At 39.7% G+C, this 24,199-nt stretch overlaps 1 protein-coding gene across 11 annotated transcripts in view; it reads left to right on the top strand.

The window, feature by feature from the left end:
• The first annotated feature begins 766 nt into the window (after positions 1-766).
• Positions 767-24,199, top strand: part of TNRC6B (trinucleotide repeat containing adaptor 6B) — a 133,236-nt gene continuing 109,803 nt past the window's right edge. For 3 of the 11 annotated variants that reach the window (XM_079304653.1, XM_079304662.1, XM_079304658.1), the window contains exons 1-3: positions 999-1,245; positions 13,585-13,657; positions 18,530-18,628. In XM_079304653.1, coding sequence (XP_079160779.1) covers positions 18,585-18,628 — 44 coding nt within the window. In that variant the 5' untranslated portion in view covers positions 999-1,245; positions 13,585-13,657; positions 18,530-18,584. Of the gene's footprint in view, positions 1,246-13,584; positions 13,703-18,529; positions 18,629-24,199 lie in introns of those variants that run through there. The other 8 variants (XM_079304661.1, XM_079304660.1, XM_079304659.1 and 5 more) reach the window with 8 other exon arrangements.

Raw genomic sequence — 24,199 nt, 5'->3', positions numbered from 1 at the left:
TCCCATAAATTTTCCCGCTCGCGGGCCCCCGTCACGTGCACAGCTGCCGGGGCCACGTGGGGCGCGGCGGGCACGCGCCATCACCCCGCCTACCGCCCGCCCTCCAGAGAGATTGACAGCGAAACCAACCAATCAAAGGCACGGCCGTGCCTATCCCCACCCCCAGCCCACGGTTGCTGTGTCATCCAGCGGGTGACATCGGGGGGCGGTCGCCGGTTGGCTGCGCAGGCGTCCGGTTCCGACCAATGAGCTTCGCGAGCTGCACAACTGACACCTATCCTGCCCAATAGCTGTCTCGCGTGTACGCGGAGAGGCGGGGCGAAGTGGAGATGTTGTTGGGGACAGCGAGCAGTGTGGCGTCGGTGCCTTGTCGCGGCGCCGCTAAGCGGCCATAGCCGCTATCGCCTGTGCCCGTCACGGCGCCCCGCCCGTGCGGCCGGCGAATGAGTGCACAAAATGACGTAACCTCGTCTCGGCTGCCGAGGGTTCCAGGGGCCGCCGAGAAGCGCGACTCGGTGGGCGGGTCTCCGCGCTGTTACGGTGTAACGGGCACGTTCCTTCGCTAATGGAGTCGGAGGCTGCGACCCACAGCCCAATCCGTAGGGCGGAAGGGCGGGCCGAGTACAAGCGAGCCAGAGAGCGAGTGCCCCATTTAAGGGGCAAATCTCGCAGCCAACTGGCAGAGCAAGAAGGGGCGGGAGCCAGTGAGGGTTGTGAAGGGGGGGCAACGCTAACCGGTGACAGCCAGCAAATGCAACCAATCAGTGAGCGTGTAGTGACGCGAGAGCCCTATTAAAAGCGCTGAAGGGCGGGGCTCCGTCGTGATTGACGCGCGTCCTGGCTAATGGGCGAAGAGATCCCCCAGACTCTTCCCAATGGGCAGCGTGAAGGGGCGGAAAGGGGAGCGGAAGGAGAAGACGAGCAGGCAGAACGACCAATCAGCGCGAGGATCGGCGGGGCGCCGTCCAATGGGCGGCGCGAGGGGCGGTGCGGAGGCGTGTCCCGGTGTGTTTGGGTTCGTGCTCCTCGGGGGAGGGAGAGACGGCGGCGAGGAAAGTTTGGTTTTGGTTTTTTTTTTTTTCCCCCCCCGGTGGTGTTTTTTTGGCGGCGCCGGCGGAGGGGGGGGGACGCTTTTCGCAGCTTCTTCGCCTTTTGCTTCCTGGGGTTCGTGTTTCCCGGGCGGGCGGAGCCGCCCCCGGCACTGAGAAGAACGGGGGCTCAGCGCACCGCGGCGGCGCCTCGGCGGTGAGTGCGGGACGGGCCCCCCACCTACCCCCCATCCCCGCTCCCCGCTCCCGCCGCGGGACTCCCTGGCAGCCTTTCCCGCCCTGCGGACCCTCGCGCCGCCTCTGAGGGGCCTCTGGCGCCGGGCCGCGGTGCCGCGGGGCGGGGGAGGGACGGGGGGGCCGGGCCGGCGGGAGGGGCCCCGAGCGGCGGCGGCGGCTCAAGGGCGCTGCCCCGGCGGCGGCGGAGCGGCCGCTGCTCCCTGCCCGACCCCGCCGGTGCCTGTCCCGGGGCACAGCCGGGCCGGCGCTGCCCCCTCCTCCCCTCACGTGCGGCCGCGGCTGCGCCCCGCTGCCCCCCCGCCGCCCCCTCGGCTCCACACAGGGCCCCGGGGAGAGCCGCCCGCCCGCCGCATCACCCAGGCCGGGCGGGAGGTAAAGCGGCGGGAAGACGCCGAGGAGCCCTGGTGTGGATGGGCAAATAAAAGTGCTGTTGTGTGGGGACAGAGCCGAGGTTGCGTTGGTACCACTGCAAACCGCGCTGGATGAGTGGAGCGTGATGCTGGTTAAAATGTGTGTGTGTGTATATGTGATGGGTGGGCGGGAAGAGTGACCGTATTCAGACATGTGTCCCAAGGGGGAAAAAAAGTTTCCCCAGCTGTTTGTAGCAAAATGAGGGAATGTTTGTTTCTGGAGACGCTTCGCTGGCTGTGGATAAGCGCTGCTTGCAGCGTGGTATCTTGCAAGCTCAGATCTGCTTTACGAAAGTGCATGTAGGAGGATCTACTACAGCATACAGCTGAGGCTTGTTGAATAAACCGAAGACTCAACAAAGTGTTTTCCTAGCTGAAGTAGAGATCCTTAGTGCTGTAAACAGTACTTGTTTTTCCATGGTAACGTTTCACTAACCTCATGAACATTTGTTAAAATATCTCTTTGTGAAGTTGACTTTTTTGTTGTTTTTACAAGCCATTCGTTACTATTTTTAAATAGTGACTTGCTAGAGTGTCACGTTGAGAACCTCTAGAAAAACTGTGACTTTTCCTGCAAAACTGTAGGTAGGTCTTTTGGGGATTGTACAGCTCTGTGTTTGGAAAGTCTGTTTTGCCTAGTGTTTTCCAGTAGTATCGCTATCCATGTGAATGGATTTTGGAAATTACTTCCTGCTGCAAATGGTAACTTTGATTCATAGGGTCATTAAATATGTACACAAGTTCAAGCAGCTTTGTAGTTAGCTTGTCCACACTGAAGTTGCTCAGCAATTCCCTCCTCTCCTGTGGTGACTCTCTAAGGGTTCAGATTCCTTGGAATGCACACGGTTGAGATGTGAGTGAATGCTCTCATCTGCTGCTTTACCCAAGGCCCCGAGTTATAAGATAAGTTCCAGTTTTTCTACGTGGGCCGTGGCTAGTGCAGAGTCTGTTGGGTGGATGTATCTCGGGGAAGGGGTTTGCAAGGGTCACTTTGCACCTGAGTTTAACTGAGTTGCAGGTGTAACTTGACAATACCTCAGCGAACAAATCACCCTGCAAAAAGTTGAGGCTCGAGATGGGGGAAGGGAGCCTCGAGAGGTGTCAGCTGTGTGTTGGATTTTCTGATGTGAGGTTTTTGGGCAGTAAGGCACATCTGTCTTAGTAGAGTAGGTGAGGTCATCATTATACATTTGATTTTATATTGTCTAGCTATACAGCATGTTTGCTGATGGGCGGAATGTTATTAGGATGCTGAATCCTGTAATACAGAAGTCCTGGTAAAAATGTAATAAACCAGTCAGTGTTTGTTGATTAGGCAGACTTTTGAATGTATACCTGTACAGACTTTTTCTGTATACCTGCAAATTTAGCTAGAGATCTACACTTTCATTTAAATAATAAGTTAAAACGTTTGGACATAAAAGTCTTGACAAACCTTTATCTCCCAGAGTTTGTGTGATTGAATAGTCCAATAAAACTTTTAGGTTGATTGTGTGTCATGGCTTTGCTTGGTGATGCTTATTTTATCATTAGAACTTGATGTTGGAGGATGGCTTCAGAGGAGGAAGCTTCAGGAGAGAATTTTGTGTAGCTCTGAGGTAGCATATTTTACCTTACATCTGCCTACTGTTGTAGCAAGTAAGAAATTAGAAAATTATATTTTTGCGGAATTAATGTATAATAAAAACGATACATAAACATAGCTGCATCTAGAACAGTGGGATGGTTGGCTGCGGCCGAAATGATGGAAAGAATTGAAGGACTGCTATAAAATCAGTCATTTGAAAAGGTGTTCAACTGGGGTTTTTGAGTGATTTTTATTTTTTCCTTTTTTTTTCCCTCTGGTGAAGCCAGTGTATTTCTGCTCACAGAAGAGATTGGATTTACAATTAAGCAGTATGAACTGGAGATCATAGAATAAGTCTAAGAAGCTTAGTTATTGACTTGAATGAGTTTATTAATAGTCTGCCTAATGGTTCGGTTACTCTGTTCTCCATTTTCTGCAAAATGCTTGGAAGCAGAGTCTGTTCTAGTCGCTTATTGCCATTATTGTGTTTATTTTCTTGGAAATCTTTTTATGCACATATATTGCCTGCTTTGTGCAGTAATAACAGCTAACAGTCATTTTCCAGTTTCTTTGCAATGGCTTTCCTCTGTCATTGCTCTTAGTGCTGCTATTAGATTCACGAATTCTGCAGTGCTTCTACTTACAGCATCTTACAGCTATTCACTTCTTTATTATTAGTTTTTATTTGTCACTCAGCCTTAACCTGTGCGTAATTTGGGTCAGTAAATGCGTTTTTGTGAAGAACTGGCATTGTTCATTTTCACAGGATAGATTAAGCATGTTTAGCACATAGATAAAGGAGGGAAGTACCTGATAGTAGCACATACCTACCACTGGTTTTCTTTAAAGCTATAAGTCTTCTGTCACCTTAGTGCTTATAAAATGTATTTGCTCTGTATTTTCTTTTAATGATCTGTTTCTAGCATTTTCAGAAATTTTAATCATAAAATCTTTCACTGTCTTAGTGAAAGAATAGCAAGGGAATGTCAGTCTTCAGTTCTAATTGCAAGAACCCAGAGCAGAGCTGTTGAGCAAACAGTTTCATGCATTTCTAACAGTTTCACCAGTTGTGCTAGAAAAATGCATATATTCTTGCTAGCAGTTTTCCTTAGCTTAGCATTTACTGTCTTTCTCCGTTTTCAGATAAAATATATATGCTAAGATTGCTTGTTCTGTCAGCAGAATATGGACTGAAGAATTCATGTTAATTTCTTGTGAATCAAAGCTAAACTTTTTGCTAGTATCTGCTAATAAAAATAGGGCCACTTTTTGGTACTTGGGCCAGCTGTCACTGTCAGACAAGTAGTTGCCTGCTGGTATTTCTGCTCACGAGGTGACGGGGGTGAGAGTAATCAGGATATTCTGTCTGCTGTTCCCTGTCCCTTTCAGCGGACATAGAACTCTTACACTTCCTTACATTTCTCTTCTCTTCATGCCTCTTTTGTGTTGCACTTCTACTCGTTACTTTTTATTTCTTCAGGGAAGTAAACATGCTTTGCTCAAGGCGTTGGTGTCACTTATTTTTTCCTCCTTTAGAGCAGTAGGCAGTGAGTACGTTAAATTTATTTTTTCCCTTTGCCTTCTTATAGCGGTTAGAGGGAGAGGGTGTTTTTGCACTTATTATGGTTTGCATCATGTTGTAGGGGAATGTTCTGAGGTTTTTAAGTTTTCATCAGTGCAAGGGTTGTGGTTGGAGTTTGGATGTTCTCCGTGTTTACCATGTAGTGAGCTATGGAGATGACCTTTTCCAGTTTCAGCTAGTCAGTACGGATTGCGTTTCTGGGCCCTGCCAGCTTTAGTAGTTCTGAAATTGGATATCGTGCATGTATTTCCTGATTTAATGTCTGTGGATTAGGAAAAAACACAATAGTTCTTCTGTGAGAAAATCTGGGAAGCAAGTTAATGTTCTGTCCGAGACTTGCACTGTTTAAATTTTTTAAAATACCTACTTAAAAAGTAAAATGGATTTGAAAGCAGCTCTTAGCCAGTTTAGCTTTTGAGTTGGTGGAGCAGCATCCTGCTTGTCAGGAGAAAGGGGAGGTATCATAAGGCAGCACTTGTGCTGTGTGCTACAGGATACTGGTCAGAGTAAATGTGTAAAAAATAACCTGGAGGTTGATGTATTTTGACTGTGTTAGACAGAAGATGGGAGGCTGGAAAGCTAATTAGCGGATGAAAGGATAAGAGGCAAAGTTGCAAAACAAAGAGTTGATAATTTTAGATAGCCTGATAGAGGATTAGTCAAAAGGTGATACAATAATATCATGTTGCTTGTGTGAGGGGGAAGTCCTCTAATCCATCTAAATGAGTAATGAAGTAAAAGTCATTGATGTTTTTACTTGCATTTAATTTCTATAATTTTGTCATGACTCTTGACTCTGTCATAAAAAGTGCTATAAAGAAAAACAACCTGTCAGAGAGAGTTTTTCAGTAGTGTATTGGGTTTTTCATTAGCAAAGTCTCTTCTGTAACAGGAGAAATTTATGCCCTTTGATTTGGTAGTAGCAAAGAGCATAGTTTTTGTGAATACTGTTGGCTTTCTTCTGCTAAGTTTGAAGGTTTTTCAGATTCTAGCCTCTGTTTTGCTTTTGGGAAATGGTTCTTCCTGTTTCTCTGATCATCTTGTATCCTGGGGTTGCAGGGTTTTTTTCCTACTCAAGTCCCTCTTATTTTCTTACCACAAACACTGGTGGTACCTGCAGTTCTCTGATGTGTTGTTCATGAGGCAAAAGCAGACTTTGTGAGAGAGTTTCAGTAGTTAAATTAAATGTATGATTTTAAATCCAGAAGCTGAATGTTTGGGAAGGTGTTTGCTGGCCTTGTTTTAGGACTGGTCCAATAGGTTTCCACATGGTCAGAACTAACAAACTCCTGGGCTGCTCCATGGCAATCTCATTACTGACTTCCCTGGCCCTGTGACCTCTCTGCATAAGTCTCAGGACAGCACCACATGAGCAGCAGGAAAGATAAGAAACCACATCTGGGGAGTAGAGGGAACTCTTCAGGGACTTGGCAGTCTACTGTGGACTAAATATATTTTGGCTTTAGGGTGATCCACCAATGATAATGGGAGTAGGTCCTCTTGTCTCGCTGCTTCTTACAGCCAAGAGATACAAATTACTCAGCACTTTGGTGTCAGTGTCCTCTAGTTAGGAACTCCTGTGCCTTAGAAGCTGAAGAGACCCAGGTTGTCCAGCTCTTCCCCTGGACAATAGAGAACCTTTTAGCTCTCTTCTGGGACATTTGGGGATCCTTAGAAATAATCTCATGTCTCTTTCTGGAGAGGATGAAAATGCCACAGAGTACATTTTATTTTCTTATTACTGCTGACAGTATATTCTGCTTTTTATACAGCAGTACAGTAACTTTATGATTTAAAAGCTTTTCCAGAAGTTAGATTTTGTAGAAGATTAAATCACCTATACACTTACTTTGCCATTACAATGAAACACTATTTCAAATCTCTGAGGTTTCTGTTGCTTGCACAGTGTGACTTGAGAAACCATAAGTTAATAGTATTAGAGGGTGCAACTAGGATGAGGAATGATGAGGAACTTGGGAAAAAGTGTTAGGATAATGTTTTGATTTTAAAAATTTGCCTCTGAAATAGAGGAAGGAAATGTGTCCCCTCAGTCCAGCTTCTTACAAAGACTGAAATATACTTAAATCCAAAATGAATTATCATCCATCTTTGATCTGAAGCAGCTCAAAATCCCTTTAAAAAAGAAGGCCATGATGCATATTGCTCTAAATAGTTGCCTTAAAGCATTTTCAGCTACTTTAATGGGGTTTAGTATCTTTCTTTGTGACTCTCTCTGGGATTTTTTATGTATTAAGATTTTTCCTGGTTGTATTAGTGTTATTATAACAGCATTGTTATATTGCTGTCAATACAGCAGTTTCACTGTGTGTTGGGAATTTGTTTAGTCTGATAACTGTGTTTGGGGTTTTATTTTGGAGTTCTTGTTTGTTTGTTTTTAAAGTTCAACTTAACTGCTTCAAGTAAGACATTAAAAAAAGAGCACTTTGGCACGAATGTGTGTCTGTGCAGGATATTTTATTATTACAGCCATTGTAATTTAGATTCTTATACTTCCATATGTATTTGGCTTCTGAGATAAATTTGTTTAAAATTAAAATTTTAGTACTTTTGTTTGTCAAATGGCTGAGATTCTGCATTATCAGGTTTGAGTTGCATTGTATCAGGTGCCTATTCTTGCAGATTAAAAATGCAGATGAGTCTTCTTTTGAGGAGATCAAAAATGAGAGTCAAACCACAGTGCTTATTTGTGACTGTCAAGATTCATCCCATTTTTCATTGGCACTGCAAAAAAAAATTCAGTGCTTAGTATTTTCTCAGATTCGAAATGGATCCTCACAATTGAAGTTGATCTTGTCTATACTATTCCTTATAATACTGCAGTATTTCCCTGCCCCTCATAGCAAGTATCTTTTTTGTGGTGATTTCATACAGGTTCAGCTCATGTTTTTCCTAGTCCTTTAAGGCAAAGTTGGGATAATAAAGCTAAAATCGAGTTTTTCTTACTATGGCTGTGCTTTTTGCTTGGATAAATGTTTGGGTGCTTCAGAATCTGCTCATCTACTTTCTGCAGCTGGTGTGGTGACAGCCTGAAGAGCAGGTGTAGATTTTAGTTGGTGTTCTATGTTTCTGTTTTATTTAATAAAAGCTATGGGGAAGTTGCCTATGTTTCTGATGGCACTCACTTTGCTAAATGGTACTTGAAAGGGGGAAGATCTATTTTATTTCAGAGCTAGGCTTTTTCACACATTTTTTCAACTCCATAGTTGCTGTAGATCAGCTGTCTATAATTTTCTTTGCTTGGCTTTTTTAATTTTCAGAGTATTCAGAGACAGAACCAAAACTGACTGATAATACTTCTATTTGTTGAAACTTAACTCCTCTGGTTCTTTCATATTCACAGTCCAACTTTCTCTTCCCTGTCCCTGGCAATTTGTGTGTGTCGGAAAATAGATTCATATTGAGAGAAACTTCCTGCTGATTGAAAACTAAGACTGTGGAGAAAAGAGGTAGAAGTCCCATTGTATCAAATACTTTTTAACATTGTCTAGTAAGCAAAGGAAAACGCCCCTGACAGTGTTACAATGTGGTGGCCCGAGGGCAAGAATACAGTGACATAATTAGTCCGTTCCCTCTCCTGCTCTAGCCCTGTTCTTAACCAATGCTGGGTGATGTTGCTTTCACCAGTTGAAGGTAACTAGATAAACTGGCACTGCCTTGTGTATGGATAGTATATCAGCTTATCTCACCCCTGCCACAGCTGGGTATGTAAATAAACTAAAAGTAACTTCAGTCTTTCGAAGTTTGGGCAAAAATAGTTGAGAAATTGTGTTACAGCATTTTCAGATTCAATAAAGGATGAACAAAAAGTAACATGTAAGTGAAGAACATTCAAACGTAGAAGGAAATTTCAAGAGTTAGGTTTTTAAATGTGTTGGGAGAGCTTGACTGTGAAAATCAGTTGTCTGGTGGTTCAAGTAGGTTGCCTAAAAGCAGACTTTTGTGGTTTTGGTCACAATAGTAAAGCTAGGTTACTTTTCTTTTAAATGCTACTTTCAGGGGAAATGAGATGAGAAAGTTGAAGAACTCTTTCATGCTAAAAGACTGAAAATTTAGTGCCCTGATCTCATACATAGTTGAGCAGGTCTGAAGTTCTTCTTGCAAGTAGTTCCAAATTCAGTAGTACTAACTAAACATGTTCAGCAAAGATTGCAGTGTTGAGGACTAGCATTGTACCTGTAATAACTTGCATTGTGTTTTAAAATTTAAAAATTAGCCATAAAAATGACTGTATTGCCTCATTTCTTTGAAGATTGAAAAAATATCATTGAATATAAAACAGATTTTTGAAAATTAGCTTCCTGTTCCTTTCTTAGGTGCCGAAATAGCTGAAAAGTACAATTCAGACTGATGTCATGCTATAAATATTGATGAAGTTCTATTTGGCAGCTGGTTATGTTCAAAGTTGGTATTTGCAATTATAGTTTAGAATTATTTGCTTAACAACTCAGCATTTGTTTTCTTTGACAATAATAGTGCTAAGATCTTGGACTTCTCTGCATGTATAATCATTTTAGTGGGAAGTCAAAACGTCTTTGTATAAGACAACCTCTCTGTTATTAATTATTAGAAGTGAAATAAATATGGAACGTTATTTTGGAAAATCTCAGGTTGTAAGCTATGAAAGAGTGAAGTTTAAAAAACAGAAAAAGCAGATCGTGACATAAGCTTTAGTCTCCATCACACTCGCCTGGCCTTCCTCCTGGCTCGGTCTGGCCATGATTTTGTGCCCGAGGCTGCATTACAAGCAGTGCCGAGACAGAGCCTTTCTCGGGCAGCAGGCGATGCTTGTCTGCCTTGTTGGCTGCTGGAGGATTTAGCACCAGTATTGCCATGCTGGTGTGAATTCCTTAACAGCACAGCTCTTATTGTAAAAGCAAACAAAGCGCAAGGGTAGTTTAACACAGGAAACTTTGATACTCTTCTAATTAAATACAGGAAGATTGTAAGAACTAGGTAGTTTGAAACACAGTATCTTCCAATCCTGTTCTGCACATCAATGGTTTATAGTAGTGTTGTCTTTAGCTCTTGTAGTTGCTTCTGTCGGTGAGCCGCCGTTCCCCCTCTCCTCTGCACAAGGCTGCTTACCACCTTATCAGTTTAATTTAGTTACTGCTGCTGGGTTTGATAAACGCTCTGGTGTACAGAACTTGACGAGTGTTACTGGTGGTTCAAAAGGAAACATTCGATCTTGAGTTGACTTTAGTGGTATGAATAATCTGACAGGATGATTCTGTTGGGATTATCAGCAGTAAAGGAGTTATTTATAGCTTTCAGGTTTAAGGTTGAGCTGTTGAGAAGCAGGCTTCTCACTCATCACAACGTTTTGCTTGAGATGGAGAAAAATGCTTCATGTCTCTGGTCTAGTATAACCTTCACTCTTCACCTCTCCTTAGAAAGCTCTGGTCCACTGTACTCTGAAGAGTGTCACTTTGCAAATGCTGTGAAATAAAGGCTTGGTTGCACTGGTGTAGCTCCAGCAGTGCTGAATCCTTGGGAATGCTGGTATACATGGATTGCTGGCATTTTGTGCACGTTGATTGTGGGCCATTTTTGCCACCGGGGCAACATTAAATGCCATGATAGTTGCAATACTTATGGTAATGGCTGCTTTTGTGCCACTGGGATTCCGAGCATTGCTGCTGTTAACAAGTAGTGGCAGCATTAGCAGTGTGAGGTAGCTCTTTTCTGTGCCTGAAAACCGGTAGTTTACATAGACCTGATAGAACCAGAGATGAACAATTGAAAAGAATGTGGGGCTTTTTAAGCGATAGTTTGTTTCCAAGTTTACAAAACGAATCTCTTGAGTGGGTTAAACTTTGATGTGGAGTGTAAAAAGCAGCTGTAGTCTCAACTCACTGTTTTGATTCCTTGCTGCTCCAGGTATCACAACTCTTACTGTGATGCTGTCAAGAAGATGCTGTCAGTCAGTTAAGACACAGTACTTCCAAAAACCTCGGTTTGGTAGTTTCCATAAACATTATGGTATAGAGTGTTGAAGGTCTTGAAGAAAAAAAGTAGAAACAATTTTGAGGGCGTTTTGTTACCTACATATATTGTATCTATACACTTATGTATATGCACATAAGTGTGTATGTATATGTTCTTCAGTCACAGTGAAAAGTGGAACAAAGCACAAAGGACTTTGGAAAACTTAACCATTTGTCAGCCTTTGGCTGGTTATAATTGGCATATAATCTTGATTTACAGTTGAGAAGTAATGTGTAGTGTGTGTAGCTGTACCATGGGCTGCTGTAGGAAAGTGAGAACAAATACCTTTTATGTTCACTCTAATCTTTAATGAATTCTTTAGCAAAATCAGTATGAGCAGAAAAGAAGTGGGGCTTGTGCTGCTTTGTACGGTAGAAAGTGGCAAAAAGGTATAAGCAAAACAATTTTTAAAATAAGCTTTGCAGTTTCCTTTTCCATTAGTGGGAGGAGAAACATTTAACACCTTAAATATTGTTTATGTAAATGGTGTGGAACACTGGAAAGGTGAAGTATTCTGTTCTTATATTTCAAGGCTGTCTTTAGACTCAAAGGCTAGAACCAGGATTTTCGAAATTGAAAATCTTTTGATTTGGAAAGTATCCTTTTGCATGTTTCACATCTCCCTTAACAATGAATCAAAAAGGGCAACATTCTTTGATTAGAAAAAGAACATAAGTTCACTAATAATTGGATTTTCTTGAGCAGATTGTGTTGTATAGTCCATTTTAAACCCCCTGACATCTTCAGGAGCACTCTGTTTTATGAAATGGTTGATACTTGAGTTGTTCATGTAAAAAGACTTAAGTGCTGTGAAGTGGGACTTGTGTTTTGTTCATATAGGTTGTCTTTAACTTCTTTATGGTCCTGTTCTCATGTTACTTTAGAAGTGCAGTACAGACTAATGTTTGTGATATCTATTCCAAGTTACAGCTATTTATCTGGTTAAAAGTATTTGTGTTATATCTACACAAACAGCTGAAATGTTTTCCATATGTTACAAAAAACATCAGTGTGAAGAATTTAATACTGAACAAAATAGGAAGTTGTGCAGCCAGCACTAAATTAAACATAATGAACACCCTTTCTCATGTCATGTTTTGCTGTAGAACAGCACAGTGATTTTGTGGAGTATGTGACTGCCATTCCTGAATATTTCTCTGGAATTTTTTTATAAGAGATAGAGGATTTCTACCTTTTCCCATTCCTCCCAGCTGCTTTGTTTAGTGTGTTATCTTTAGTTCGTTTTTCCTTGAAGTACTAATCCTTCCTGGATTTCCTTCTACCTAAGTAATGCAAAGAGATTGTTCTAAACCATGTGAAATAAAGAGGTTGCAAATCCTTTTCTCAAGCACCAGTAGTAGCTCTCCTTCTACCAAATTCTTGGTTACAAGTCACATATCCATCTTCAGCCTTGACAAGTGAAATGGGGAATTACCATCACAGTGAGACCTCAGTGTCCTGGGTATTTTTTTATAGTAAATCATGACTATTACACTGCTGCTGTGCTGTAGACAAAATACCATGAAATATTTCTGTGTTGTTCTGAAGTTGTGAATTACTTGAAGCCAACTTGCCAGTATCCTAATAGAGTATGTGATGCTTTTGTTTATTTTACATCAGCAGCTGATTTTTGTAGGATGATATTTTAAGACAGCTTGAGGCCTTTTGAGCAGAGTGTGCTCTTGGTTGCTTTATCAGAATCACCCCACAGCAAAAGTCAGAACCAAGTTCAAAATTAAAGTTTGAGTCTGTAAAACTTTTACTCACTGAGCAAAGGGACAGGTAAACCACAGTGGCAGCTAAGACTGCCTTTTATCACCAAATGTATTTTCTGGTCAGAAATTGTTTGAATGGAAATCATGCCCAAAAAAGCTCTTATTTAATCCTAGAAGATCGGGGTAGGAAAAATTCAGTTTATGGCAGTTAGTCCAATGACAGGAAGGCTTTGTTCTTAAATAATGCTGTACATTAAGGAATAGTAGCCAACAAAATGATGTAATGATTTTAGAAAAATGTCCCTTGTTCATATCCCTTACAACAAACCCAAATAAAGGCAATTGGAGTAATTTAGATTTTAGTGATGTTAGTGGATGTATAATGGTAAGCTGATGGTTCTGGACTTCTTTTAATTCCTGCAAGTTGGTTATGTTTTGCAAAACCAAAACTGAAGTATTTAATACTAGCTGTGGTTAAGGCAGATTATGTATGATTTGAAGTGGGCTTGATTGTTAGTTGGTGCAGTGCTGCTAAGTTACTCTTTTGAAATAGGATTAAATACCTGACAATTGGTATGTATGGGATTCATTTTTACACATACTATTTCATATTCAGGAGTTATTGTAGGATTACATAATCACTTCTCTTGGCTGCAAGGAAACACACTTGTGTGTGTTTTCTTGGTTCTGTAGAAGAAACCAGTTTCACCCCATTTTACCCAGTTGTGAATGGAAATTATGTTTCTAGAGCCTCCTACTGTTCTGTTGTATCTCACAGTCAGTAGGAGATTCTCTAACACATGCCACCAGTGTTTACTGTTTTTCAGATTTGGATGGGAGGTTGTGGGGAGAATTTTAAGAAAATATTTTCCTGATGGCAGCCTATTCCTTTCACTTCTGTGCACCTAGGTATACTGACCTTTGGAGACAGTTGGCTTTTGTTTTTATATTTGTTTTTAATTTGCTAATAACACAGTTGGTCAATGTTTTAAATTTTTATTTTGTCTCCTTTTAGGGTTTCGTTTTTGCACTGAATGTAGCCAGGACGGATCCTTGTGGGCTTTGGCAGCCCTTGGAAACTGTCAAAGGTAAAAATCAACCCAAGCTCAGTATTGTGATCTTGAAAGTTGGAGGTGAGAAGAACAATAGCCTATGCTGGTTCTTAAGACACTGTAGGATGTGTATCTGTTTTCATGTGCTTTCTAGTGTGTTATTTCCTGTGGGTTTGCATGCAAAGTTTGTTCCTGCCTGATGTGATTTGTTCCTGTAAGCTGAAGTTGATATGTATGATGTATAATTTACTTTGAAAATTTGTTAATTTACATTGAGATTTTTTTAAGTCACTGGAATTGGTAGGTGATCATTTTCTATAAGCAATAAAGTTATAGTTGAGAGGTTTTTATCTTCTGAATGCTCTTGCTTTCAGAGCAATTTAAAGTGACAAAAGTGTTCTTCTTCTATACATTAACTTTTATGTTGCTTTTATACATGCTTAACAGACTCAATGTATAACAATGCTTTAGCAATTAAATACAATATGGCTGGATCAGGTGTTAGAAATAAACATTTTGTCTGTACCTAGGGACTGTGACAGTGATCGTGTGTCCATACAATTGTGTCAAATAAGCACAGTCCCATTCAAGACACAGTTTAGTCAAGTAGTGCCTTGTTTTAACTGCTGTTGTTTCAAGTGTGCCATGTATACAGGATCACTGTCTTGGAAGAGCACCTGTGTGCCTGTTTTGCTTTGTGAGGGAGTTTGGGATCTACTTTCAGTTTCTGCTTAATGTGTGGAATGGTGACAATTGGCACAGCCTTATTGTCCTTCAGGGGTTTCTAGTGGCTCATATCCAATTTAGACTTTTAAATTCACAGGAATCACAATTGGTTTTATATTAATAAGTTCTTCTCTCACAGCTTCATTCTTTAGAAATTTGAACTAGGTTTTTTTCTTCATTATCAAACGAAGAACATATTTTCTTTTTAGTCCATATTTAATTCCTGCTGCCAATCTAAAAAAAAAAAAGTGTTGCTGCACAAAAGGCCTTTGAATTAGACAAACTGCATAGTCCCAGTGATGCCTGGTTGATGAAACTAAATTTGAAATTGTTGCAATTTGAGCTCACTTGCTATTGAGGACCTTGTGTTTTTTCATGCTGGACCTTTCAATGTAGAGAGGAAATTAGGCCTAGAGGAGGTACCTTGTATTGGTTTTCAGGGATTTATAAGTATATGGAAATTTTGTTCAGGTTTTGCTTGCCAGAGTGTGTTAGAATGCAGTAGTGCAGACAGAGCTGATATCCATAAGGTCTCTGTGCTGCTCTGAGTGGCTGGTAGCTGCATCTGTCTTGCTGGTCCCAGTAAACAAAATGAGTACATCTTTGCTGCAGACAGAGATGGAGCAAAAACAGGACTAAATAGCAAACTGGATTGTCCCAAAACCATAGTGTTTAATGGCAGAACAGATTGCAATAGGCATTAAAGTTCATAAGAAATCCAGCTGGTTCATATTAATGAATGTTTTTACCCTTGAGAATAGATTCTCCTCACTGTATTACATTTTAAAGAGTTAAATGAAAGTTGTTCCTAAATTTAGATGTTCATTTGCTCCATCATATGTGGACAGATCAATGCAATGCTGTTTGTGAGGCCTTCCCTGGTGTTACCTTACTGAAGTTAGTTAATTTGTTAGTTGAAGTTAGTTAATTTTCTGAAGGATATAGGTGAATAAAAAAGTTGGGGGATTTCAGTCACATTCCAAGTAGTTTGGGTGGATATATGCAAGGGTAGAAGAAGAGGATTATCTTACTTTTGACCTTTTTCAGGAGTGACTTTGTTGATAGGTGGTGGATCTGAAAATCTAAATGGACTGTCTATAAACTTTCTGTTTTATCACCTGGGAACCTGACAGATCACATTGAGTATTGAATATAAGTAAACGAATGCATTTAGGCTTTTGACATTTTCCTGATCCTATAGGATGCTAGTACAAATTCTTACTTCCTGTCCATCCTCTGTTACATATTTCATATGCATAAAATAAATGACTCCATGTGTCACCTTCAGTGCTCTGGTCAGAAACTGGTGAGCTGAAGAGGTGATGTCAGTAAAATGGAATAATTATGTTATTTCTTCATGTGCTGGCAATAAGCACTCTCTGTTGGCTGAGGGATCACCCTCAGTCATAAATGATGCTGCAGAAGTCTGCCACAGAGATAGTGTCCCATGGATTCAGGAATCTTGAAATGTCTCCTTTTGGCAATAAATAAACTTGCAGTGGAAGATTCTTGTGCCCGTGGCTAAGGGAATCAATGATTCACTTATGCAAAGGAATGTCAAAATTACTGAATTGGGCTCATAGTTTATTGCAGGGTGTTTTGTCTGCTGAAAGAACCCAGAAGCAAATGCAATGAAGTATAAAAATACCCAAACTAAACAACAAAAGGATAGAGTTCAGCAAAACTTCCTCTTGCAACACTTGTAGTGTGTGGCTTAGGGGCTTCCTGCACCAGCCCCTTGTGAAGTTTTCTAGGAAATTACCAAGCCTTTTAGAGCTTCAACTTTTTTACCATCCCATATGAGTGAGTTCACTCTAAATACTGTATGGCATAATATTATATGTCTTTTTTTTTATTATTATTAAAGCAAATAAAACATTAATTATAGGTTAAATTAAGAGAGAAAACAGAAGTTATAAAAAAGAAAATACAATGGAGAAGGAAAAGAGTTGATTCATTTAATTTCCTACTCTAATCTCTGAGTTCTGGATAGTGCCAGTATATTTAATTTGTTGTCTGTGGAAGAGTTTGCTTTTCTTTGTTCTTGTAGCCTTTCCATTTTTTAAAATTTCCTAGTTCTACTGACCTTTTCTTTCCTCCTTTGAGATGCACTGGCTGGTAGTTTTTTTTTTTTGTCTTCTTCCAGGAGTAGTATATAAAAACTGGTGTCAAATGCTGCCAATTCCTCTGGTAGTGAGGGTTCTCAGAAGATAAAACACGTCTGTTTTTCAGAGCCTTATGCTAAAGTTCCTCCAGCACTTCGAATGAAAAGTGACTTCCCCTTGCAGTGTTCTTGGTGTGACCTTTCTGGTCTTGTTTTATATGTGAGCTTTTTTTTAATGCTTCTGTAGCTCTAGTTCATTCTTGCTTATTTCTCTGGCTTTGACACCAGGTAAGTGCCACAGGGATCCTCCTGGCCAAAGCTGTTTTCACTGTTAGACGTCAGACTGTCTGTCTAACAAAAAACAATTAATTGACTCTAATACTGCAAAATCATGCTCCAAAATTCTCAGCTCTGAGTGTTCTGGAGTGGGTTTCAGAAACCAAGCCTGGCAAAGAAGTACCATGGACAGGGACTGCCCAGCCTGGCCTCCTCCACTGTGGGTGCAGAACAAAAAGCAAGAAACATTTGTTACAGGCAGGAGGATCTTGGCATAGATGTCATGCTTAGCATTTGATACCTCTAATTTTTGTTTATGTAATGAAGGCAGAATGTTGAAGTGAGGATTTGGGTAAGAGTTTGTTTTTCTTCTCAGTCCTTCTTTTCCCAGAAATAGGAATTACCACGCTCTTTACAACTCTTGTGTCTTTCACTAGACTGAACAACAGCTTGTTGGTTGTAAGGTTTATTAAGTTGTATGTAACATTTTGTAGCTTCAGGCCCTTAATGTTTGTAGTACATGTTCTTCACTGCTTGAGTCAACTATGACAGATGTTGTTTTACCTATGTGCAGCATAACAGAGGAGGTTGGAGTGCAGAAAGCCTTAAACTCTGAACAGGCATTAACAAAGAAGTGAAGGAGGTGCATCGTTTAGAAGCTTTCTCTTGACAGTTTCCAGGCTTGGAATTGCTGCTGTAAAGGTGACAGTCAGCAGCTGTTTAGCCAAGGTGCAGAAGTAGAGAGACTTGAAGTGGATATTAAATGCTGGTATGGTTGAAAAGTTACATAATCTTGAGAGAGACTACTGTTAAAGGCCAGCAACTTTTGGCTTTAAGAGAATTCTTAAGTTGGTGTACTCAGTGTGAGCCCTTGCTTTCCCTATACCTGGAATGTTAGGGAACTGATCATGGCTTATGTCTTGCATTTGGGTGTGAGAGGTTCCTGATGAATTTATGCTGATGCATTTGATCTCTTAAACTGGTTAATTTGATTCATTACCCCTGAAAGATGTGTCATCCTCTGGAGTAGAAGACATTCTAATCTTTAACACCAAAGTCTCCCTAATTGTATTGCATCCTTCTGTAAATTACTTTGCAATTTGAAGAATGGTGTTTGGAGTGCAGATTTTGTTCAGTAGGAACTGCACTGATACTGTCAAACTTGAAAATAGGTTATCTAGTAGTGTTGAGTATTGGAAACACTGGGATCTGTTGACTTGGGTTAAATTGCAAATGCAAACCTGAAGGTGAATAACTTTATCTGTTCCCTGAACCCTTTAGAATCTGGGATGTATTTATTTTTAAAATGAAGTCAAGGAAAAAATCCTGCAAGACTTCAGAGGTACTGTGAGAAGATCACTGGAAGTCTTAACAATTTTTCAAACTAATAACCTTGAGATTGTCTGTAAGCTGAGTCTTTGAAGCTTGTATTTGCACAAAAGCTATTTCCTAGTAAGAAAGAATTGCTCAGCTCTGGTCTGTGTGATTGTTCCTTGCTGACTGTGGCTTTAATGAGTAAAATCAGTGACTAGATTAAATACTCAGCAATGACACTTGAAAGTTAAAAAGAAAGTATACTTCTGCCCAGTGTTTTACTTTTTATTTTAATTAAGTAGTTTTGTCTTATCCTGAATAACACTTCTTGTTTGTATAAAACATAATTTCAGCAAATATGTGCAGAATGGCAGCATTAAAGGTTGTAGCTTAGAATTGTTGTTTATGTGCACTGCCATTTCACATAACATTGTTAAATGCAGAAAAGTAATTGTTTTTAAAATATATCTTTGTTGTTTGTCTTTTAGGCAGTATTTTGCATTTCTGCAGAGCTTTGCACAGATCCTGTTCCCATGCAAACTGATGAGGGAGAAATACTGGAGGAAGGCAGTCCCAAGGTCAGTGAGGTAAATGCTACTGTGTTTTGGAGGATCTAAAGCTTGCTTGGCTGCAAAGGGGGAAGGGCTGTATGTGGAGTGAACATTGACTGGTGATGATATTTTAAATAAATACCTTAATGTAAATACTTACTATTTATTGTCATGGAGATACTTAGGAAATTAAGCTTTGAGAAACCTTTAGAAAGACAGGGGATTTTGCCACCCACTAAGGATTAGAACATGTTTTCAGGCACTTCCAGTGAGGAAAGAGGAGACTTGAAAAGAGGTTCTACCTCTCATTGTATTTCATTTGTGAAAAATGGAAGGACTTTCTGTCCTTCCTACCCACCCACCATCTGAACTAACTTAAGGAATTGGACGTGTGGGCCCTTAGGTGCAGGTGTTGGTATCTGTGGGTTACTGGCTGACCTGTACTGAAGGTGTGCTGCTTCTTGTCTCCTTGTACTTGCCTGCATGAGCTGTGTTGTGAGACGGGACTGTGTGTTGCTTTTAAAGGTCCCTCTGATTCTCAGCAGACCTTGTTGGGACAGGAGTGTGTGAAATGTTCTGTTAAATATAATGCTGTGTTCTGCTTTTTGCCTACTTCCTGAAGATGCAAATGTTAAGGCACAAATTACTTTGGTTTTCATAATGACATAGTCATTGTCACACACTTCTGTAGGTTTATAAATACAATTTATAATCCTGACTAGTCAGTGAGTTAGTGGCAACATTGCAACTGATCTGTGTTTAAAACATGCTCCCTACGTTTCACAAAAATCTGAATCATTGTTAGCTTGCTTGTAGCTTTGTGTGAGACAGACTGAAAAATGAAAAACCAGAAGACCTAAGTTAAAATTTGTTTCCTAGGTAAACCTTTGGAGAGATGTTTTCACTGTTTTAGAAAAAGAAAAAAAAACCTTTTTTTAGCTGTAAGCAACAAGTTAGGAAGTAATTATTAGAGAAAGGACTTGGCAATTGTGCTGCATGTACTTTAGGAGTTGTGTTAATTTTAAATAGCTTTGAAGGAAGGTTGACTCTAGATTAGAAGCTGAAAAATGAGAGTGTATCAGTGGATGTACTTGCAGCAATCCAGGCTATTGAACACTTCTTTTGACAAGGATGTGATTACAGGTTTCAGTGGGGAATAGACACGAGAGAGGAGACATCATGATGCAATTAGTTACTGATTTTAGCATAGTTATTGGTGCTTTCTTTTCATCACAGAGAGGATCTTTGTGTGTTTGTGTGTGTGTGTGAACACATATTTATGTGTATACAAACAGGTGCCTGTGTCTATATTTAGGGATACACTGCTTTCATTTTTTTGCCTCTGTGGCAGGAAGTAGATTGAAGTACTGTCTTTTCCTTCAATGAAGAGTATGCTTTTCTTTGACATGCTTAATTCTGGAGTGAACATTGTATCTCTGCTCCAAAACTTGAACAAGCTTAAATTTAAAACCAAATTCTTCATACTGACTTTGAATACCTGAATGTGTATGAAGTATTGCTTTGAAACAAGTGTAGTGTAGAGATGTGGGAGATCAGGAGTTGTGCATCTGGTATTTAGTGTTATTAATAAAGGACTTTATAGGATCATTATATATTAAGCAAAAAAGTCATTACTACATCTCATCCTTTTCCCCATTCCGTGATGTACAGGACTACCCACTGAAGTCTGTTGTTTTCAGTGTTCCTTCAATCTATAAATTATTATTCTCTCTTTGCTTGTCTCAGAAGAGTTGTGTACCTCTAACAGTTGAAGGTTTGTCCTAGAAAAATTTAGGCAAAATATATTTTGCTATATTGCCTAGTACCATTAAAATGGTTCTCTTAATTTACAAATGTTTACATGATCTAGTGACCCATTTTCACAGCTACATTTTTCTATGAAATACTGGTTTTATATATTCAGTAACATAGTTCAGTTTTTTTCCTTTTCTCTGTTTATTTCCCCATCCCTCCCCACCCACTCCCAACTTTTTCAGGCAGGAGATATCAGGTATACTTGAATGAAGTATGCTGAAAGAGATGAGACCAAAATCATCTTTTGTGGAGATACCATGAATATCAGGATATAAAGATTTGGGTACTGCAAGAATTACTTTTTTATGGTGCCAGCCTGAAAATAACCTAAAAGGTTTTACATGATGATTCTATCATAGAGTGGAAAGCAAATCATATGTCATACTGTATGCTTGTGAACTGGTTTGGTTCTATAACTCTCAGATTTTCTGGCATCCTAGACTGTATAGTATTTTGAGACACCCTAGTCAAGACTTGAAGATAAAAGGAAATTTCCTCTGGTTTTGAAGAAAAAAATAATATTGTGCCTTATGTAGAGCCGAGCAAGTCACCTTAAAGACTAAATATTTATGGCCTTCAAACTAATTAACACTATGTAAGGTATGATCAGAAAATTTTAACCCTGCAGTCAGACATCATAAAGAATGATGTTCTTGCTTGACTCCTAACCTGGTGAGACAGCTGTAAAAGTCAGCATTCATGCTTGCCTTTGCCTCTCTTGAAATGAGTGGCAACTCACTGGAAGTTAAGCTTAAGGAAGGTTTCTGATGATCTCACTTTAGTGTTTATTTCTACCATTGTTGTTAATGTAGACATTTTTATTAGTGATTAGTAAGATCCTCATGGTGTTCTCCCCAGTCATATTTGCTAGAGCTGCTAGTGAGAGGCAGGAAGCACTGGGTCATTTTGGTTCCCTGATAGCAAAGCAAAATTTTCTGCTACCTCTCCATTGCACCAAGAAAAAAAACCAACAGTGTTTCTGTTGGTTCCCTACACCTTTTACTATTATTTGAATTATAATTTTAATTTTAATTATATTTTGTAGTAGCTAATTAGCTACTAACAATTACTGGACTTTTTTTCTGACAAAATCAACAAGTACTGAACTCCCTGTTCGTGGCTGATTTCAACTGTTTTGATGCATCAGTTGAGGATTACTGCACAGACAACATTTAAACTTGGTTTATCAGTTGTTCCTTTGCTGTAAAATATTGCAGGAGGAAGCTAAAATTTTATGCCTGAAGTACTTGCAGTTTTCTTTCAATCTTGGCAGGAGTTTTGAGCTTATCCAGAAAACTTAGGTATCAAAAAATGCTCGTGTTAAATGTAGAATTTCCCTCACTCCTCTCAGTTGTTCCTTCATGTCTCAAAGTAAAAGTCTATGAATTCAGAAGGAGTGAGGAACTTTGAGTAAAATAATTTATGGAAAGGTATTTATGAGTCATGGTTTTGTTTGTGTTGTAGAAGGAAAAGAAGGAAAAATAGTTCTGCCAATTTAATGTTTTGTATACTAAAAATCTAGGTACACAAAATTTTGATTAAAAATGTGCCTGCACAGGATGTCTAATAACACTCAATTCTTAATAAAAACAGGGAAAGGGGAAAGATTCTGTATTGTATAGTGTTAGGTAAATGTAATGTTATTCAAAGTTTTCATTAGTGTTTATAGAAATAATTACTGAACTGAATCGATAGGCCAGGAATTAGGCTAATTTATAATAGGCTCTTTTAAAACCAGGGACATAGACACTGAGGTTTGTCTTGTTTTCCAGTCTCACTGTCCAGTGCCACTTAGAAGCTGTCTTGAGACCACCTGTTAATCCTGATTTTAAGTTGCTACACTGTTCATATTTGTCAATGTGAATCTCTCCCTTACATTATTGAAAATTGCCTGTTCTCAACCTGGTTAATTCTTACTTTTCTTGCATTTTAGTGTCTAATTGTGAGCTAGTACTTGCTTTCTATTTAAATCACTCTTCAGAACTCTGTTGCCACTGGCTGTGTTTTGTTGTGGTGTTTGGCTTTGGTTTTGTTTTGTTTTTTTTTTTTATCATGAAGCATTCACACAGAGATGATAAAAAGGTTAAAAAGTATGTGACTCAAGTATCTAAACATTGGCTTTTACTTCATACTTGTTGAGAATAAAGGAACACAAGCCTATGTTAAGTTAGATTTTTTTATATTTATAAACACAGTCTTAAAATTAACAAAGAAATGTTAGGAGTTCTCTTTCCTAAAAGCAAGAATGTTCCACTAACAATTATTGGTAAAGTGTGCTCAGTTCCTGATGTGGATATTGTATAATGATGACAATAGTGCAGAAGTTAGGCTGATGCTTCCATTTTGTGGAATTTAGAATTAATATAATGAAAAAAAACCCAGAAACCTGTAGTTAAGTAATTAAACTTATAGTATCCAAAACCTTGATATCTGTATCTCTGGGGCTTATAACCCAACTTAGTGATACAGAACTGGGTTTCTATTTAGACAGCACTAAATAATTTAAACATTCAGGACTATACAGTAATAAAATGAGCAGTATGCTTTGTGACTGTAATTATTAAAAAGTGTTTTCCAGAATGGTAATGGCCTGGTACATGGTGCTTTCAGATGATGGCTCCCTGCAGGATGAATCCCTGCACTCTTGGAAAATGCTGACTTGTTACAAGAGGCTTTCAACCTCAGTGTGCTTTCTTGTGAGCAGCTGACAGTTCTGAGGACGTTTATTCCTATGGCTGTTGCTCTCCACTGATTCCAGGACATTAGGCTTTGGAGTTATTTTATTTAGCTGTTTTATTTTTAATATCCTCTGGTGAGTTACTTGTGGAGCTTCCAGCATTTCTGTGCCCTGATATACAGGGTATATTACCATTATTTTTCTGGAGCATGAGTTGGAGGAGCAGCTAGTCTTTGTAGTGGTGACTTACAACTATACCCAGTGCCTGGTGTCTTTGTATGAAGTATCCTGTATAGTATTTGAAAAGTAGAGAGGTATTCTGCCTAACAAGACAGTTTATGCTTCTTTCAAAATGTAGCATCTTAAAAACTAGGAGGACAAAGAATTTTTCACAACAGAAACTGATATCATCTCTATGCTCTGCTAGCTTCATTTTGTTAACCTGAAAATGATACAGCTCCTTAGGAGAGTAATTTCAAACCCAAAATATTTGCATATCATGTATTGAAAAAAAATCCATTAACCTCTCAGTGAAGAATTATTTTACTTAAAACTCCTTTTAATTGCATGTTATAAAAACTTGTAAAAGTGTTATGACATAGTCCTCTTGTTTTAAGTATAAATTAGCATAGTCAGTCACGGGGAGCAGACATTTTGGATTAGTTTTTCTCTGGAACTTCAACACTGTAGCCAGGAAAAGAACCTACAATACTTTCCTACAAAAGACTACATGGTTAGACCTTTCTGCATTGGAAAGAAAACCCAAGCAAACCTGCTTGTGAGTTTGTAACTTCAAATTTCACAATTTCAAGGCATTGTAACAAAGAGCTATAATTATGGTATGGGGTCTAACCCTAGCTGGCAACTAAGAACCACACTGCTGCTCATCCACTCCTGCCTCTGCAGTGAGGTAGAGGGGTAGAATTGCAAGGGTGGAAGTCAGAAAACGTGTGGATTGAGATAAAGGCAGTGTAATAGTTTGGGGCAAAAAAACCCAAACCAACAACAAAGAGGAGAGGAAAATGAAACCTGTGAAAGAACCATATGATGCAAAAGGAAGAGGGATTGGTTGCTGCCAAACAATTGATGCCCAGCCAGTCTCTGAGCCAACATCC

The sequence above is a fragment of the Erithacus rubecula genome, assembly GCF_903797595.1.
Source record: "Erithacus rubecula genome assembly, chromosome: 4".
Taxonomy (NCBI): Eukaryota; Metazoa; Chordata; class Aves; order Passeriformes; family Muscicapidae; genus Erithacus; species Erithacus rubecula.
This window is presented reverse-complemented; position numbering and strand designations above follow the sequence as displayed.